The 20,804-nt window shown below is 41.8% G+C and overlaps 2 protein-coding genes across 2 annotated transcripts in view; one reads left to right on the top strand and one right to left on the bottom strand.

Moving 5' to 3' along the window:
- The window catches only part of ube2o (ubiquitin-conjugating enzyme E2O), a 30,152-nt gene extending 12,702 nt beyond the window's left edge, over positions 1–17,450 (bottom strand). Inside the window, exons 1-7 of the mRNA XM_063883334.1 lie at positions 17,350–17,450; positions 15,827–16,406; positions 2,368–2,427; positions 1,818–1,928; positions 1,333–1,430; positions 1,088–1,151; positions 43–186 (exon numbers count right to left, since the gene is read on the bottom strand). Of these exons, the coding sequence (XP_063739404.1) occupies positions 43–186; positions 1,088–1,151; positions 1,333–1,430; positions 1,818–1,928; positions 2,368–2,427; positions 15,827–16,240 (891 nt within the window). The 5' untranslated portion in view covers positions 16,241–16,406; positions 17,350–17,450. The remainder of the gene's footprint in view (positions 1–42; positions 187–1,087; positions 1,152–1,332; positions 1,431–1,817; positions 1,929–2,367; positions 2,428–15,826; positions 16,407–17,349) is intronic.
- Positions 17,390–20,711, top strand: aanat1 (arylalkylamine N-acetyltransferase 1). Its single transcript, XM_063883336.1, has 3 exons — positions 17,390–17,904; positions 18,422–18,576; positions 19,519–20,711. Exons 1-3 carry the CDS (start codon positions 17,757–17,759, stop codon positions 19,822–19,824), a joined length of 609 nt encoding a protein of 202 aa, XP_063739406.1. The 5' UTR covers positions 17,390–17,756; the 3' UTR covers positions 19,825–20,711.
- The last annotated feature ends 93 nt before the right edge of the window (positions 20,712–20,804 follow it).

Below are 20,804 nucleotides of genomic sequence, written 5' to 3'. Positions count from 1 at the left end.
TGGAAAAAAAAAAGAGAGCAAAAAGAGTCATCTTCCTCTCACCTCTTCCACCACCACCCTGAACTTGCACTTCCTGCTGAGGACGGGTTTGACCCCCGACAGCCACTGAACGTTAGAGAAGACTTTAGCGGGACCAATCAGCACCTGGCCCGGGTAGAAACCATACGCCTCGTCGAAGAACAGACCCTGAAGAACAAACACAAACAAGGATACATTAAATATAAAAAACATTAATTATTTAACACAATGATGCTTTATATTCGGCAACTAAAACAAATCTAAACCAAACTGTGAATTTAAATGCAACAAATACTTTTTTTCCCCCCTCAAATGGATATTTTCGGGAAAACTATGTCACTGCAGAATTCAACAGCCATAACAGTTAGTAAAAAGGCATTACTGAGGGGAGGGGAAAGAGACACTTGCTCTAATTTGGACAAATTATCTAATTTTTTTTAACTTCCCTATAGAAAGACTGACAGATGGGAAGGTTATATCTTAAAACGAGGGTGAATTGACATCTTTAAAAAAGGATAAAAAAGCGATGGTGTATTCATAACCCGTCTGTTCACCGCTTATAGTATTGTATTTTAAGTGCTTCTTGTACTCATCTTTCTTTGCGTTCATTATTATTGTCAATATTGATGTGTTTTATATGAACTACTGTGTTAATATAAGGGTTGAAAACATGACGATAACCTTAAACTTAAAGTTTCATTTTTTTAAGTTAAATTTGTGTTTCATATCCCTGTGTGAACCTGTACTGTTTTTCCTCTTGCTGCATAAACACTTGAATTTCCCCACGGGGATTAATAAAGGTACATCTTATCTTATCTTAAGTAGAAAGTGGCAATGCTTATAGTAGATCCTTTTGTTCTTGTTTTACACACATACAAATATCAAACTATGGGCGGATTGTTCGTTCAGGCTTAGAACCACAAAAAAAGTCATTGCACCCATAAAATAACACGATAAAAACTATTTACAGACCATAAACCGTTGTGAAGCGGCCTGATCCCTGACTAACAGCGGCTCTGTTCATGGCGGATGTTCCTGAGGTGACAAATAGGACCTCATGGCTACTCACCGAGTCACTGACATGTGGACAGACGTCGTAAAGCTTCGCTCCGTCCTCCACACTCATGGAGCACCTGCAGGGAGAGAGGCGACAGGTTGACGGTCACTGGATCTGGCACTGAGGGATGTGTGCCAGCAAGCAGACATGCCAACAGAACTCAACATGGTCACAGAACACGCTGTTAATCAAAGAAGCAGACACTCACACGCAGAGACACGCAGAGACACACAGAGACACGCACACACACACTCTACCTTGCTCCGTTGGAGAGCTTGAGGATGATGTGATTAGTCAAGTCGTACACTTTCCCCAGCCAGAAGTCGTAGGCGATGTAGTCTCCATACATAAAAGACTAGAAAAAATGCATACATACACAATACATTTAATATTTTATCACAGAATGATCCGTTACACAACAACTTATTTCATTTCTAATAATTTCCTACAGAATGTCCTGAAAATAGTTGGTTTGATATCATTTAACTTAGAATAATGATACTGGCTGGTCCATCAACGATCAACAGGCATGTGATACTGTTGCTGCATTGACATGTAGTTTACCAACAGTGTGTGGAAGCTGATTTTCATCCCTTTGTCTGTATACAGGTGTGGCAGTATTACTCTTTATGTACAAGTAGAAATAAAACTAGTCCTAGATCACACAGTTATTTCAGGAATTTACTGACTTGTAAAAGGAAGCATTATCTTACATGTAGACCCTGTGTGTAAAATGTCTTACCCAGATGTGCTGCAGGTCTCTGCTGTTCACTGGATACAGAACACAGTTTGTTCCCACGAGTTTCACCGCACACTCGATGTCAATGTTGGTCACAATACCACACTGGTTATCCTGTAAGGCAACAAAAAGAGGTTTAGTATATAATTATATTGATGATCATCACTGCTACATCTCTCTAGGAACATTGATTATTGCCTATAAGCTTCAAGTCATAGAAATAGATTGTGATTTTATATTTTCAACTCTACCGTGGTGCACACCCATCTCTGGATTGACGGTATGTGAACCAGACAACTCTTGAATTTCAAGCAAACGTAAAAAATGTTGCATTTGTATTCAGAAAGGGAGTTGTTGCTCCGCGTTAACACAGAAAGCCTCTTTGTAAGTGTGGAGCTGCGATAATATTCCAGTCATGTCTTGTGCAGCAAATGGAAGAGAGTGGTGAGCAGTGACATGACTGACAAAGAGAGAGGCTTGATTGAAAGAAAGGGAGAAATAACAAGACAGAAAGAAAGGTGAGGCGAAAAGTGAGGACAAAGCCTCGACTTACATTTGAATTGTTTCGTCGTACGATATCTCTAATGACGATGGATCGATCTTCAAGTTTCAGCTGTAAAAGAAAGGTAAACACGTTCAGAAAGAGGTGGCTAAAACAACATATTTGAGAAATCATAAACCAACAGAACTTTCTGCAGGGCGTCGGTCAGTGAAATTGGATCATCATTTTCTTGTAACTCCAGAGGAGAACTCTTCACAGCTTTGACCCTGTGATAAACCCCTCTGAGAGGGACTTGGAAATGAACCAGCTACACACAAATCACATTCACACTTAGGCCGTGACAACTTCTCTGATATGATTTGTCACAGCCTCATCCTGTCCCCGCTCACAGCCTTGAAGCCCGCACAATCAGCAGATCTGTAACGCCCCCTGAGAGCAGGTACATTTATTTTTCCATTCTAAACAGAGACATCTCACAGAGCCAGCCAGCATGAGCCTCCAGAGTGAGAACACCAAGCATATTGTCACCATCAAATTGTAATCAACACACTGAAATAAAAATAGGACCTGTAAGACGGCATGAACCCGCAGCTTGATCAGCAGATGGGAGCAAAAAAAGTAATGATCAAGAGTCATACGCACACAGAGACTCAGGGTAGAAAACAGGAGCTGCTGGCGTGAGATCGGCTCCCTGAGTCGCAGCGGGAAACCGTTTCCCGGGAGCTCAATTTTGCTGTGTCATTATGACCTAAAGACCAGAATAGCACTGCATAAAAATTGGCCATGTTGCTTCGGGCACCAAATAGCTGATTGAATATGATCTACTGTGGGAAGGCCAGTTTGAGTAATAGATCCATGAGAATGGAGGCTCATCAGACAGATGAACACCGAGCAGGATTTTCTAAATGCAGTACTAAGCAGGATTTGACAAGTCTGGGAAATGATCAGCTTATTCTCTGTCGCAATGATCCCTGGGTAAACATCACACTCTGTGACAACGTTACAAATCAATCTGACTGGAACTACCTGCTGGTTCTCTTCAGACCCTTGCTAAAGGACGTCACATTGCTGCAAAATGTGAGTAAGGTTAGGTAAAGGTTAAGTAGACTTAAGACTTATTTAGGTAAATTAGGGTCTGCTTTTTCCTTCTCAACACAACATTAAACATCTTTAGTCAAAATGAACTTGATATAAGTTACTCAAAATATGAAACACCAATTGCAGTAACTCATTGCACTAAACGTATTAACTCAGTACTGTAGTTAAAGCCCCATCTATTGGGTTCATACTTGATGGGGTCTGTCTGAACACACCATTTTCTTAAGTCTGAACAGTATTAGTCTCCTCACTGGTTTGTTCTGTACAGGGCTCAGTTACCAGGGCTGGTGTTATTCTAAAAGAGAGGAAGCAGTATGAGAATTGACTACATCTTCTTTACTTGACCTACTTGAAGAAGTCATGGGGAACAATTTCGCATCACAGCATTGACAACTAAATGAAGCCAAAGTTAATCAATTTTGATTTCTCATACATTATAAAACAGACTAAAGTTTACTAAAGCACTCACACTAAAATAATGTGCCATAATAGAAATGATTTAAGAAACAATCAGTTTTACATTTACTGTTTATGGTATGTCACTTTTTTCATCAGCCACCAGTATAACACAAGTTTCTGATTTTCTAACTGAGTAACTTTCAAAAGAGCCGAACAGACAACACAAATGAAGCCACCACAGGTCTGTGTGGCAGAAAATGAACAATAGTTCTAAATTGTGTACATTAATCTGCTTATAAAAGCTACCTTAGGGAAGGCTTGGCACCAACTCTACAAGCTACAGCACACTCTGCTCTGCTGGCAGCGAGCAAAGAGTCAGCGAACATGAAGCCACAGCCTCGGAGTTTGTGCAGAGACAGATGGAAGTACAGAGGGAGAACGTAATAAGGAGTAAACAGAGGAAAGAAATTAAAAACTCAGCAGTCTGCTGCATGTTAAGTGACTGAGGGGCGAGTGGTTATCTCATTACTGAGCTCACACCCATGTATGGCACATTCCTGAGGACATAAACAGGATTATTGTACTGCACTTGAGAAGGCAATCAAATACATTCATCTTACACCTTTTGTTTTCAGATTTAAACCCTAATATATTCCTATTTTCTTTCAACCTGAGGTCTGTTATTCCAATAATTCTGTCCGTTAACGGTATGGTTCATGCACTCGCACACCATTGAAGAGCTTATTGGAACAAGGCATCGACAAACCAATGTATACTAGTGCACTTAATCTAACCCCAAAGGTAAGCCAGTGTAGCTAAACACATAAAGATCAAGTTTCATTACTTTACAGAGGTAACGATTACCAATATAGTGTGACCTATAGTGAGATTAGACACAAATAAGTCCATTAAAATAGGATGCAGGTTGAAAAGCACCAGCATTTCCTACTAAACTGAAATCAAAATCAAAAATTAAACCCGTAATATATCTTTTATGGCTGTCCTCTTTATTTTTCTATTTTTAAAGACGGTCCAATTGCTCTGCCGAGAACAGAATAACAAGCACTCACACACTCCTGGGTACTTGGCATTGTGTGTATGTGGAGGAGATACGATCGATGGGTCGCCATGTTCCTGTGTAATCTATTAAACAGCAGCCCGTCTGCTCCTCATGTCTCTGCTGCTGGGGGTTATCGTGCACACAAAGAGGAAGAAAGAGAAGAGGATTGTGCTACCTCACGGATCATAGCGATATGAAACTGAAGGAAAATAGGGTTTTATATTCTATCAAAGTGTATTGTAAGAAGGTATTTCCATGAGATGATAGCCTGCATTTACTGCTTGTGCAAGTGATGCTGTAATGAGTGAGAGAGAAAGTGTTCCCGCTTTTGTTGTATCCTTGGTTTGAATGTTCTAATATTTATACAATATGTAAATCTCAATACTTGAGTCTCACACAATTGGAGATCATGTCATTTTTCCTGTGTGTTTAGGTCAAGCTTATTACAATAACGGATAGACATCCCCTGTTGTCTGCAGACTAGCGAGCATGGCTCCAGAGTGCGACCATTTGTCAAGTGAGACGAAACATTTTCATCGCTCACACCAGTGTGCCTGACATTTAACAGGTCTGCGTTTGTGTGTGTACGTGTGAAACCACTCCCTTTACCTCACCTCGAGCTACACAACAACCTGAAAACATGCCAGTCATTCAAAATGAGGAGAACTACTGATGGTTACTTGACAAGACAATTCTGTGGGGCCACTTACACCTATCCCGGCCCTGAAAGCACCAGCCGAGACCTGAAATCCTTTTCTGGGGTAGCCACTCTGCCTGTCCTGTAAGATGCCTAATCCTTACCAGAAGCACTGGATTTATTTCCTGAGTGAATCACCAATATGTCTGGGAACTAAGAATTAAGGGAATGCTAAAAGTGTAATATTGAGGTGATGAAAAGGGAGGTCGAGATATCTGTGGAAACCTCAATTATTTGCTATCACTGCTAAAAAAACGAAAGTCTGGGGAGGCTTATGTCTCTCACCTATGGCACACAACTCCTTGAACACAAGCTGATGCGACACATATTCGCTTTCTACAACAATAACACAAACACAGACTGTATGTCTGCACATGTACTGCAGGATGATTAGAAATCTAGATGCATCGGGTACAACGAAGCAGTCGACTGTTGCTATACCACGTGCCGTGATGATGAGGAGTGAGGCGGGAAGGTAGTGGTGGACCCAGAGTCAGACAACAAAAGAAAGAAAAGGCATGCTCATTTTCACAAATAGGTGTGAGTGTGTTTGTCGGTGTGTTTGTGAGTGTGTGTGTGTGTGTGTGTTTGTGTCTCTGAATAGAAGACAACTTTGGCTGCCTTTCCAGCTGATAAAGGTAGAAGGGTCCAGATTGATTACAGGAATCGATGGAGGACAGTATTTGCTTTGACTTCCCGGCCTAATTAACACTAGTCATTATTCAGGTGCCGTACCAGGAGGAAGGGGGGGAAGAGAGGGGGGAGAAAGAGACACTGCGGAGGACTGCAGCTCGGGGCCACGCCTGTTCTCCGCTCTGACTGTGTTCTACACCAGGCTTTCTCCCGTTTCATCTCCTTACTGACAAGCTATCTGATCCCCCGAACACAACAGCAAGGCAAATATATACAAGTGGTTGCAGTAGTAACAGGTGCACGTAGTTTATATAATTCCACACACACACAGTTTAGGGTCGTAAAATGAAGGTGCAGTCAGCGTACAGCGCTACATTCTCCACCTCAGCCTTCAGCCTCAGGCTCATCACAGTTCTGCTACATCATTATTTCTGGGGAGTTATGTATATAAATAGGAACTCACTGTTTTCTGTTAACTATATCCACTAATGGCTTCCAATTATTTTTTATCTCCTGCAATTATTCTAACATCGCACATGGTTTTTTCTCTGGTTATTCTGTAGTGTTTATGGAAAGGAACAACTTGACATAACTAAATACTGCAGATCTTTGGAATCTAAATAGATGTGGAGATCTGCACACCCATTAAAATGTTATCAGATATTGTGGGTGATAATGACAGGGGATGAGTTAACGTGATACTCCCAAACAACTATCACCATTTAATCACCTGCAGACTTGGTAGGTAGCGTAAAAAGTGAGTGTTAAACTTAGAAATCTTAACACTTCTGCAGAAAATGTCACTTCTCTGCCGTCCATCTGCCTGCTCACTACGCTCAACGAATTCACAGCAATATGGTAAAATACCCTGCTTCCACCATTTCTCATTCACAAAGCTCTAAAGCTAGTGCCTGTTGGTTTGTACATGTTAGAGCACCAAACTCCTGCTCTGCCACATCTTCCTCATTGACCTGTCGCAAAAACAATGCGTGAGGTCGACACCCTTTAACAAAGCACGGATAGAGAAGAGAAACTTACTACAATTCCTTCCAAATTTTACCAAAAGTAATACAGCTTTAATAGGAGGAAGCAAAAAACAAAAATAAATCAATAGGTCGTTTCAACCCTTGGATGATATGACAATAAACAACTTGACTCCTGGTTCAATCCTCACACCCTGATACCTTCACCTTGCTGCTGCCGCTGCTGGACAGCGCCGCCCGACTGGAGGCTATTGATTCAGACACACAGGAAGGGTGCACAGCTCTATTGAAAAGACAGCAGGTACAGGGCTTTTTAGGAGACCACAACGGAATGACAGGCCCACCACTAGCTCACAGTATCTATTATAGAGTAGAGTCTTCTTTCAGTGTAGTTTCAGAGATGAAATGAGAAGGGACCCAGATTTATAAAGAAAATAAAAGATGCTGAAAATTTAGGAAGGTCCTTAGGGCTGCAGGAGACAAGGAATTGAACATTAGAAGGAGTGAAATGAGCGTAAACAAGGAGAATATGATATAAGAGAGGAAGAGGGAGACACAGAGAGGCAGAGAATATAAGATGGAGACAGGCTGTGGTGAAGGATGGGATGGAGAATACTCGAGAGTCAATCATGAAGATGAAGAAATAGATGGAAAAAGTAAGATGAGAAGATTGCCTAAGGGAAAGAGGGGTAAGGTGTGGCGGGGGGAGAAAAATGAAAAAAAATGAGCAGAGAGCGATGCACAGAGGAGGCGGCAGCCCAACAAGTGGGATATCGAGACGGATCCCGGGAGACACGGAAAGAGTGAGGAAACAAGAAAAAGCAGGAGCCAGAAATAGACTAGAGCACAGCAGATAGAGACATAGAAAAAAAGGGGAGGAAGTAGAAAGGGTAGGGGAGCGACAGAGGGAGAGACAGAGCAGACAGTCTCCCCACTGGGCAGGGCCAATACTGCAGAGGAAAAAGAGTGGATGCTGGAGGGAGGGAGAGTGTGCGTGTGCGTGTGTGTGTGTGTGTGTGTGTGTGTGTGTGTGTGTGTGTGTGTGTGTGTGTGTGTGTGTGTGTGTGTGAATGCAGAGAAAGAAAGGATCAAATGAGATCCATTCTCTCCGGCCAGGAGCTGGACGGCCATCGAGTCGGCAACACATTACGTCAACATTCTCCAACATGCTCGTCTGCTGGGACACAGAGGAGGGAGAGGGAGGAGGTAAACAAACTGGGGGAGGAGGAAGAGGTCAACAGGAAGGGTTAGGAGGGGAGGAAAGAGTGGGGGAAGGTGAGAAAAAGAGAAGCAGGGTGAGAGAGAAATAATGTGAAAGGGGGATGGAGAGGAGGTCGAAAGGAGGGAGGTAAAGGGCGCGGTGGGACGGTCATGTCGCGTCCCTGTCAGATCAGATTTACTGTAAATACAAGCTGCTGACATCATCCTCCGAGTGCCAACAAGGAGTGCCACCACAGGGAATTTATTTACAAGCTCGGATTTGACCGACATGATGCTGCAGATCAACACATGAAGCCAACACAGCATAAACTCCACTGTCAACGTCCTAATAATAACCCGTGATCAATAGTCATTAAGGCAATCCACATTAAGAAGGTAAACCTCTGCTGCTTCACTGTTATTGACTGGAGCTGCAAGGATTATTTTGCTTATGTATTAATGTCCTTATTATTTTCTAGATGAACCAATTGATCCACAAATTAATAGTAAAAAAATGTTCATCTCTTCAACGCACGTTTCCATGGAATATAACTTTAATTATTGTATGATTACAGGGCAGCCAGGCTACCTTAGAGGCAGCCTAGAAACTAAAACCAGACCCCGAAGTCTCGGTCAAAATGCATGTTTTTGTCTTTTGGACATTAATAGGCATCTGAGCTTCTGGAAATGTTCCTGTAGTTAAAGTTGAAATTAATTTCAGACAGACTACTTGCGTTAGCCGTCAAACGCCATCAGAGAGCTACAAAGTTTTTTCTATTTTGTTTTTAGAGGAAGCAACAAAACCTCATTGCCTGATGAAAAAACAACAAGGCTGTTTGTTTGCGTGTTCCTGCACCTGCTTCAAAACTAGTGCCCTGTTGGGGGGGGGCCTTGGCACGCCCCTCGTGTCCCAGATTAAACCAACGTCTCCCAGCACCTGCACACCGCACCTGAGCAAACAGCGCTGAAAGATGGCATAGGAACAATCAAACCCATCTGAGAGGCAAATGTGGAGCCGAAGGTGCAGTTTAAAATATCTATGGAGGGAATTGTTTTTGACTTCGGCCACTCGGTCCGCTTCAAATGCCGTAACTGGATGCCAAAACAGCAACTAGCATTTTAAAAATAATTTCAAATCTAGTGGAATATGCAATGTGGAATGTTAACAAAAGCATTCAAATAGGAATTGGATTATTTAAGAGAGAAAATATTGCAGATTGAATAAAGTGCTGTATTGATTAGGGTGCTAAACAAGCTGAATAAATGGAAATAGTTCACTACGGTCGGCTCATTAGAAATGTGTTGCTGCACACTGCTGAAGGCTCATTTATACGCTACACAGTGTGAGAATATCTAAGGGGAGAAGACGAGCTACAGAGTACAGACAGATGATACACACTTCTGTTGTAATGCATCTCACTGAGAGGCGCTTTAATTGCCATGTTTGTTTTTTTGTCTGCTGGATTACGGGAAAAAAAATACTGACACAATTTTCATCACTGTATCACTGGGCGGAAAAATGCATCATGTTACACTTTCCACTAGAACCCCCCCCCCCATCAAATCTGACAATCACATCCTATTTGTAACATGTCTCCATTGTGTTTTCACACTACAACCTGAAGCTCATGACCACACATCTCATAAAGAGGAATTATGTCTAAACGTGTGAAGTTGGACTTTCCAAAGTGCATGTGTATGCGTCATTAACTTTGGTCAGTGCTCTCCCAGTGCAGTTCTACTTTACTCATACTTGTCTCATCCATGTGATGCTTTTAAGCCACCTCCAAGCCCAAAAGAACCAATAATGACAACTTTTGTAACCAAGTCCTTGATAATCTTGAAGCTGAAATGCTGTGCAGAGAAAGGACGGGAGCTGATGGACATCTGTGTGCTAAAGAGCTTTGAACATAATTCAGCAGTCAGCCGTTTTTAGGACAGCGAGGTTTCATGTCTGTAGTTGAGTGGGGGTGCGACCTCATGTCTCTAGTTAGATGGATGAGGGCGGTGGGTGGGAACAGGTTGACAGACAGGAGTCACCCTGAGGTCATCAGGCACCTGCAGAGCTCAACTTTTTCCTGAATTTGTATTATACTCCCTTGTTTTTGAAAAAAGATAACTTGTAAATAAGGAAAACAGAGTGCCAAAGAGATCGATGGCTCATGAATAATCATGTCTGTCCATGCTTAGGTTACAGGACAGAGGGCAGGGGTCACACAACATTGCATGTAACGCTTCTGCAAACACAGCTGTCAATAAACCCTCAACAGACACTTCATGTCTCTTCGGTTATTTGACCGTGAACAAGTCCTGTATAAACACAAGCTTCCCTAAATGACTTTGGCTGATGTGGACAATCGTACTAGCTGAGCAGGTGCTGTCTCCTTACATAAGGATACAAAATATAAATTGTATCACATAAAAAGTAGTGGTGGTCGGATCGATCTAAAATATCGATGTATCGGTACCTTCGTTGGTATCAGTATCGATCAATACTTGCGCGATGAGATTGATGCTTAAGTTTCAGTGTCTCTTCTCTAGATTCAGTGCACTTCTCCCTTTATATCATAGTGGTTGTGCATGTGCAAACACCGCTCAACTCCCTCTGCCCCTCCCCTGCTATACTGCGAGTGTCTTTATTTGCACTATTGCCTTTATTTTTTACATACTGATGACGCATTGCGCTCCCCTACACAAAAGTAGATTAGCTGTCAAACGTATCGGTAATACTGGCCCTGTATGTACGAGGTATCGGATCGATACCAAATGTTGCAGTATCGCCCACCACTACTAAAAAAGGTAAAAATAAAAAGGCATTACAACCCCAGGAGTGTCCTTGTTCAGCTCATAAAGCTGTGGACTCAATTGGTTTTATCATGTAATATTTTATACCGTTGCTCAAAAATAAAAACGTTAATGCAACCAACTAAAATAAACTGCCCATGACTTGCTGCGTAAGTGGTGGAGTGCATAAAGTATGATATTGGCAACACAATGTTGATGTTGGCTCACACACCTAAGAAGAATTTATTTAACACTGCTATCTGGTGGTGACAGGCTTCAGGAAAATATCGCTCAACAATGAATAGGAAATATAAATAAAACCAAAATACGGACTTTTGCATCATATGACTTGCTGGCAAAGTACGTGTCAATTTTAGATTATATAAATGATCGTATATAATAATAAAATAATCATAATCGCAATAACATAGTTCTTCCCAAATTGTCAGCCTTAATTGGGACTGCATGATAGTGCTGCCAAGTTGGGACTTGCTGCTCTGCCAGAATGGGCTGGGAATTTTAAAAAGGCTCAGAGAGCAGAAGGTGGGACCTGACCATTTCAAGGACTAAAAGCATTACCATAACAGCCATCTGGCACCAAACTGTCAGGGTGCCCTATTGCATCCTTTCCAGTCAAGATGATTTGAATATTATTTCACATTTAACTGGTATTCAATACTTGCTTTCCCCACATCTTTTCCATCCACTCAGTCAGTGTTTCTTGCTCTCACTGCAATGAGTTTAGCAGCAGCAGTCAGTCCTGCTGCACCCTCCCTGACATCACTATAACCAGAACAGCATCCTCCTCCTGCTCCACCCCTACAGTCACAAAGGCGGCTGCTTCCAGGGAGGAGCTTGTGTCACAGTTCACCTCAACCTCTGCCCTGAAACTCTCAGAGCTGCATCCCCATACCAGAAGAAACGGTACAGAACTTTTGGGGGTCGCAGCAGAGCATTGACAAGCGTTTTCATTTTCAAATGACTGATGGATTCCGGGACATCTGAGAAAACTCTTGCGTTGCTGTCCCCGCGGTGCCTCCCATGCGTTGCTGTTCCCGCAGTGCATCCCTTGGGAGCTACCTGCTGCTGCAATGCATTTCTGTCCTTGTATGGAAATGAAAATGTCAAGGTTGGGCTATATCAACAGGGCTCTGTGCTGGCAGGACTGTGGCGCTGCAAAGCAGGCGGTGAAGTGAAAGAGTTTTTTCTTCATTTTAGACTTCGTTTTTTAAAACATGATACTTTAAAAAAAAGAACCTACTGAAAGTTAATCCTGAGCATCAAAATTAGCAATCAGAATTACAAAAACTAAGGCTGCATGTTAAAACACTCCACCTCTTACTACCTACGCTGACAGAAGTATACATACCACAAACACACAAGGCCACAATGTCAAGATGCAGTTCATCAACACTTGCTGTTAAATGTTATATAGCGTACAGTGTATTCACAGCTATCGTTGTTACCTCTGTTCTTAACTTTTAGAAATGTCTCAGCAACAAAGTCCAGCAGGTGAGAGGTGAATTCATCACTTCCCTCTTGGCCATGTAGTGTAAGGTGTAACTAGGGTTGGTATGGATTGGAAACAGTAAAGGGTCTTCTAGTAACCTGCCCATGTTGTAATTAAAAGTGTAAGGTCAGTGAGTCCATTTTAAATCCACAAAGTACTGAGCTGCTGATAAAGCACAGACAGTGTCCTTTTTCCTTACTGGATTGTGTATCAATTACTGTAGCTTGCTATTAAAATGCAAAAGAGGTTCAGATGAATTGATCTTCTGATCTGGTCTGCCCTTGCACCACAAGGTTAAAGTGATTTTACATTTGCACTTTTCTTCATTGCAATTAAACTGCAAAGAGAAAAACTCTGTATACTCGTTCAGACCCTCTAGACTCATGGATGGATAAAGGGCTCAATACATATGAAACTAAGAAATAAATGGTTCCAATAGTCAGGGATACTGGCTCTGATTCTCCAAGTAAATGGAAACATAGCTTCCGACCGATCCCGGTTTGAGTTAAAATGCTAAACTTAAACTGACAGTCTACATTTACAGTTGAAATGTATGAAAAATTGTGTCAATTTCCTCTTTATTCTTACATCCGAAAGGACTGCGGAGGTACGTTTAAAAAAAATTAATCTGGCAAACCAGTGCTTTATGCAATCACTTCGCCTCGCAGGCAATGGAAATGATTCTGTCATGTTCCCGTCTGCTAGAGCTGCCCCCCCACTCTCTGAAGGGCGAGACACACTGTTTTGTGCGCTAGTTGAGTGATGAAGTAACATTTATGTTTTTAGGGAGTCTGCAAAACGCAGATACACGGTTTTGTCAGCCTCAGATGGACACAAACCTCTGAATCAGCTCGCCTCAGCATCATACATTCTGACAAATCCTCATTATGCTACTCTCTCTAGCCACTTCTAAAAAAACTATTGCACACAATCAAGGTTATTATAAAATACAAAAGGCTACGTATTCACATATCAGCTTTTGCCAGAAAACATAAAGACAAGTAAATGAGAAGGAAAGATGTTGGAAGCAAAAGGAACCATTTCAAACTCAGAATGCCTCGGTGTTATGCATTTTAAATGAAGCAACAAAGTAAACATTAAGCTACTCCAACACAAGTTTAAGATTTAAGCATCAGTTTCCCGTCCACAGATGTCTCCTGAGAGAAAACTGAGGTTCCCCCTGCAGAATACATATAGGTCCACATTTTGTAGAAACATAATCTCAAAGACATTTAACTTTGCATACTGCAGGAAGTAAATCATGAATTATTGATTATTCTTCACCACGATATCAGGATATATGCAACAAGCACGGAGCCTGCTGAGACGGCATGTGGTGTACGCAGATAAGCAAATGAGACAACCCACAACAACACCACATTAAACATAAACAAGAGTACTACAGAATGAAATCCATACATAAGCACACTAGCTCGCACTAGATCCTTTGAGGACACTGCCTCGTAATGACACAGCATAACAGTCCATGAGGTGTGTAAACATCTGTGCCATTGTTGAAGGGAGCTTTTGTTGTGAGAGAGATTCAATGACAACCAGAACTTTACTCATTTAGAACAAAACACAACGCAAGGCAACAGCGGGCCCTAAAAAAGGTTTCTTCTGGTGTCATCCTGTGTCTCTAAAAACACGCTGTTTTGAGCTTTTTCCATTGCAGTCCTCTTTTAAACCTGGTGACCATTCTTCACAAAGCCCAGGAGAAATCTAGAGAAGCCTGGAGAATACAGATGACAGCAGATTTCCCAACTGCTTTACTGTTTAAAACTGTAATCATTATTTGGTTATGTAATTAAAAACAAGTATAACCCAGGGTGTGGTGTCCAATGATGTAGATTTGATCAGTATTACCCTGAAATCTTGACACTGCCTCTCATAACATTTTCTTTATATATCAGTTTTGTAGGTGGATTGATTAAAATCACCTTTCAACAATGGGTTTGTTAATAAAAGGTGAGTGCTACATAATTTATATGATGAAAACCGATCCAAGAAGCATTTCCATAATACAGTAAAACACCGAACTGAACAGGTCTTTTAACATTATGTCTATTACTCCAGATTCAAGGGGCTTTTGGTTTAAGTTACTTTAACACCTTGCGCTGTGTTCGGGATAGCAGTCCTTAAAGTCCCGCCATAATCTCCTGCAATCTTTCATGAAAACGTATCAAAATTATTCACTTTTGGATTTCCTAAAATTTGAATATTTGGTGGTTTTGTTAATCTGCCATTACAGTAAATTAATACACTTTGATTTAGGATTGTTGGTATGAGCTGAAATTGATGGTGTAACCTTTGGCTTTGGTAAGTTTAATACCTCATAAATCAAACAACTAATCAGTAAGATGAAATAAGAAGTTGCAGACCCAGAAAGTATTTTAAAAAATGAACAAATGAGGACAGAGTAAAGAAATTATGTGGATTCAATAAATTCTTAAATACAGTTATCAATACATTTTGGCTGATTGGCTAACCATTTTTAGCTCAAATGTGTGTTATTATAATTGTTTTCGATGTAAAATTGTGAAAATTACTGGTAAAACTGACAGAAGATTAGGGATGAGCTTATTTCTACTCATTTGTTTTAGCTGTGTGTCACTGAAGATGACAAGTAGGACCAGTTTCAAATAGATGCATGTGTATGAAAAGGAACTAAGACGTTGTGTAGATAATATCAAATATAAGCTAGTGTTTGACAATACTTGGTCTCAGGCCAAGTCACACCCAGATGAGGAGCTACACGGAGTCATAGATGAGCTAATCAATGGGTGTAAGGTTGCTACACTAGAAGTGTGCTGCACCTGCTAAAAACCTGTAGTGACACTTGACTTACAGACAGAAAGATGCTACCTGGCCATGGTTATTTTATGCATGACTGTGTAGTCTAAGATGTGTGGGTAAACAACCATGTTTAGCCTGCCAGCACCAGCTGAGAGACATGAGGCTACACTGCTAGCTAGCCTGCTAGTGAGCTAGCAAGCTAGTTTATGCGTTTAAGGCAGATTAACTGAACCCTAACAGGCTAGCAACTCATGTCTTCAACCAAAAACAGCACACAGTTAAAAAACACTCATGTCAGGCTCCGGGAATAGCCGGGTCTCAGTGTAAACACATTAGCCAGTGTGTGGTACCTTTGTCTCCTTGATGTCCTGCTTTCCTCCTTCAGGGTACCACTGGACGCGGACAAACCCCCGACACAGAGGCCGACTCGGGAGGTCCACAGCGCTCTCAGTGTCGGAACCACCCGGGACTCCTCGTCCTCCTCCGCCGCCACCTCCTCCGCCGCCACCGCCGCCATCGTCATCGAGGTCCGAGTCTGAGTTAAATTCCTCCTCTCCGTGGATCATCCGTACGAGGCCAAAGCGGACTGAGCCGCGATACCGCCCAGAGACCAGGTCGTGGGAGAAGAGCAGCCGCTGGGAGCCGTCTGCGGTGGGAGACAGAGCCATGGATGGAGGCTCTGATCCTGGGCTTGCTGCTGGGGAGAGGCCCGGGGTCGGGGATGCTGCTGTGGCCGCCGCATCCGATGCTGCGGGCTCCGCCATCGCTGCTGTTGTCAGGGAGTGATGCTGGAGTGCGAGGCTGACGGTGCAATGAGAAAAACCGTAACCTGGAAGCAGCGAGGTGCACGTGTTTACGTCGCCGCAACGGAGAGCTGCGTCACTGGTGCGGTACCATCTGTCACCTCTGAGCGGCGCTGTTGGGCTCCAGCTGTGATGCAAAGACCACATTGGTCCCTAATACAAGTGCCTTTATTTTATTTTAAACAGCATTGCAACATTTGATCAGTGGTGTAAAGTAACTACAATTTTGAGGCACTTTTCAATGTTTTGCTACTTCTGCCCCATTTCAATTCAAAATTTCATTAATTTAAAAGTGTACTTTTACTCCACTACGTTTAATTACTTTTCGGATATGGATTAATGATGCAAAATATAATCAACACTTTAAACATGATTTAGTTACACCTGAAGTAAAATTCAAAAGCTACCCTACAGCATACAAAGTTATTACAATTAGCTGCACCTTTACAATATTTGATAACACTTTAATCAGAATATCTGTATTCGTCATTAGTGCATCAATATAATCAAAACCTAGGATATTATCTTGAAATGGGCCAAACTGCACAATAAGTACTTTTACTTTTGGATCTTTAAGTATATTTTAATGCCAATACTTAATGAATCCAAAGAATATTTGTAACCTTTTCATATCTAAAACTCAAACAGTTTAACAGAGAAAGCTTTGCATAAATGAAGCTCAGTGTTTATCTGGGGATAGAGATTCATGTCAGCATTGTGACCCTACAAGGAGTTCACTTGCACTAGGTTTCAGTTGACTGGACCTCTCCAAAATACAAATAATATGACAAATGCAGTAAAATATCTAGTTCTGTTGCTAAATGCCTCTACTTTCCAGTTATTGGAAGAGTTACACTTTGTGAAAAAGTTTCATGAATAGGTGAGGAAAACAGCTGTGGCTTCTTGAAATTCCTTACATATGTGGCTTAGAACACTGAAGAGGTGACAAACAAACTCACACGCCCTGTAATCCTCTTACACATCTAGAAAAATAAACCGATTGGAAAAACGTGCACTCGATTTACAGTGACAATGGAATTTTTCTCTCTGAGAGATCACATCACACATACCTCCAGGCCTTAAAATGGAAACAACCAGAGCAGACTATGAGACCTCCAACACATGATCAGTACAAATCCAAATCTGCTGCAGGTCTGATGGTGGCATGACGAGGATAATGCTAACCAAACGGATATCCCACCTGATCCCAACTAAATAACTTGTTGTTTGACTTACTCATGGGGAATTGCAGGGTTTGGTCATCCAGCTCCCTTGGGGATTATAACCTGGCACACCGAGGGTATAAATAGAGAAGGCGCGCACCTCTCTGCTCAGTCTTAACCCGCAGTCCCTTTACGCACGGATCAGGCTTTCAGACGAGGACATAGCAGCGTTACAGGAGAGAGAAGCAGCCAAGGCTCATCGGGTACATTCTACTATACTATTATTTTGTCTTCTTGGGGGAAAACACAATTATATGTCGGTCATGAGCGCAGTGCCGTTCATGAGGCCGCTCCACATGCCCTCTCCGGGGTCGCAGGGCCGCCGCCACACGCTGCCAGCCAGCGAGTTTCGCTCCCTCAGCCCGGAGGATGCCATTAGTGTGTTCGAGATCGAGAGAGAAGGTAAGCAACACGTTGTGCTTTACTTACTTAAATCACGTAGTCCTGTTATAGCTGTTAAATAACTTTAGGGCAGTTATCCTTTTCCATTCCCAGTTACGCACACAGGGAAATTGCGTTACATTTAATTGCATTTAGCTTACGCTTTTGCCCAAAGCCTCTTATGCACAATAAGTGCAATAAACAATAAAAATTCAAACTCAGAACAACAAGAAAAGTGCTGACATGCAAGACCATTGTAAAAGCTGGTGCAAGTCAAAGTATTAACTGCTACTTATTTTAGGGATGTTTTCTTTATTGTAAATGAAGTAGGGATCATTCATCGTGGCCTACTACCAATATAGTTACCATGGATGTTCATTAAGATCTATCCTAAATGCGTGTGTGATATGAGTTCAGGTATCTTTGACCTGCATAACTTCCCTGGCATATCCTTATATCTCAAATATGGCAGTTATATTTAGGTGGACAGTATGCCCACTTCCAGGTTTCCTGATGTATAATGTTCTCCTCTCCACAGCCTTCATCTCAGTGTCCGGCGAGTGTCCTCTTCACCTGGACGAGGTGCGTCACTTCCTTACCCTGTGCCCTGAGCTGTCTCTTGGCTGGTTCGAGGAGGGACGTCTGGTGGCTTTCATCATCGGCTCACTGTGGGACCAGGAGAGACTTACTGAGGTGAGACAGAGAGCAGGACACCTGGACAGAGACTTACCTCGGGCTGACTGGCAGGGAATATGCAGAACGAGGTCCAAAACAGATTAACAGGAAAGATTTAGGGGCATAGTAATGTCTTAAGGAAGTCAGATGGTGTGGATAAATGTTCCACAGATTCCCAGAAATGTTCAGATATGTCAGAGTAAGTTTTAGCATTATTATGGCCTTGAATGCTCATTTACTATGAATTGCAGGTTGGCAAACTCCTAAGGCATTAAGTTCAATAAAGAATGATAGTTAGAAAATAGATGTCAAGAAAAACTGGAAAACAGGAAAACTGTGCAATGACATTTTGCAAGTACACAGAGAGCAAACATTCACAAAAGACAATGTGCTTAACAAGGCCATAGGATAGGTTTAAAACTACAAACTTTAAACCTTTTTAATGCCGAAAACATTCTTTATTTCACAGTTTACTGAGGCTTTGGTGTCACACTTTTGCATCATATATTTTCTCTCATGTGGTAAATACTCTCACTAACAGACAGGTAAATTAATGTAAAAACTTTGCAAAAACAATGTTTTATCTGTCTTGATTTAAGACTGAATCTGAAAATCGTTCTCCCAGGCAATAGATATAGTTGATAGTTCAATTTTACTTCCTTTAGTAAAATATATTTAATTCAAAGAGTGCTTTTTCATTCTTTGCGACCACTCAAAGTCAGCATTCCACATACTGATACTGAGGCAGAGGCTGCCATAAGAGGTGCTACCAAACATGCACACACCGTTGGGAGAAACGTATAGCTAAACATCTTGCCCAAGGTCAACATGTTGACTGCAAGGGTTGATGGACAACCGCTCTGCCTTTTTGAGCCCCAGTCCTCCAAGAGTATACAGTCAAACAGGTTTCCCATCATTTCCACATTTCTAATGCTTCTCCCCTCCCTCTGTATTTCCCAGGATGCCCTCACTCTCCACAAGCCTCATGGGATGACCGTTCACATCCACGTCCTGGCCGTCCACAGGACTTTCCGGCAGCAGGGCAAAGGCTCCATCTTGATGTGGCGCTACCTGCAGTACCTGCGCTGCCTGCCATACGTCCGCCGTGCAGTGCTCATGTGTGAAGACTTCCTGGTCCCCTTCTACAGGAAGACAGGCTTCAAGGTGCAGGGCCCAAGTCAGATCAGGGTGGGACCCCTTGCATTCATTGAAATGATGTTCCCGGTCAGGGGCCACGCCTACATGCGACGTAACAGCGGTTATTGAGGACAGATTGACTTCATGTGGATTCTTCCTGAATCCCCTCTTGGACCTAGCACTAGGGGACATCTAAGCAGCTTCCAGCAGCAGCAGTGTTTGTGATCATCACTGTGAATAAGCCCTGACTGCGAGTCTGCAGACAGCTGAGTACAAAGAGCCGCCTTCCAGCTGCAAATGACAGCATTGTGGAAAAGTGGTCTAAAACAAAAAATACAAGAAAAAAACAACAACTATTCATTACTAAGTCCTGAACGAATGTAAGCACTTATTTAATATGTATTTAACATTAATAATTTACTAAATGTAATATTGTATTCAATAGAACACAGCTGCCTTGTCTTTTTGTTAGCCATCTTTTTTATATATTTATTATATAACCAATATAACATGGCTTCCGGCTCTCTAACCAAATACACTTTTTTTGTCATTAAGTATATGCCCATAACTAATTCATTCTGCCCTTTATGGTTTGGTAAAAACGTCATGCCTTCCACAGCTTTTGAAGATTACTGTATATGTGACACTTTGTTTAACTATGATGATGACTTTGAAGGTGAATTGCCAAAGTGAACAGCTAACTTTCAAAGCCTACGGAATAAAGACACAAAAGGGAGTGATATCATTTCAATTTAGTAACTTAGACACATGTATCTATTTTATATTTGATTGGTCTGTCTATCTCTATCAGTGATGTGTTGTATGTACACATAAAATCACTAATGCAATAACAAATTGAAGTTTTCAGAATGTTTATGCTTTCAAAATATCTCCTTGATAGCCTCCTCTTGCCTTCCCCCTCATAGACAATCACCACCTCTGCCTCCCTAAGTCTTGAATCAAGACAACTACGTTTTTATTTACAATGTTTTGTTCTTCATATAATAAAGGTTCTATTTTCTAGCATGTCTGCTTTGATGTCATTTTGTTTTTTTACAGTCGTTCTTACCACATGGTCCATTCAGTAACTATATAGGGAACCTTTACCA

This window comes from Eleginops maclovinus, chromosome 5 (genome assembly GCF_036324505.1).
Source record: "Eleginops maclovinus isolate JMC-PN-2008 ecotype Puerto Natales chromosome 5, JC_Emac_rtc_rv5, whole genome shotgun sequence".
NCBI classification, from domain to species: domain Eukaryota; kingdom Metazoa; phylum Chordata; class Actinopteri; order Perciformes; family Eleginopidae; genus Eleginops; species Eleginops maclovinus.
The sequence above is the reverse complement of the archived record's forward strand: the minus strand, read 5'-3'. Positions and strand labels throughout refer to the sequence as shown.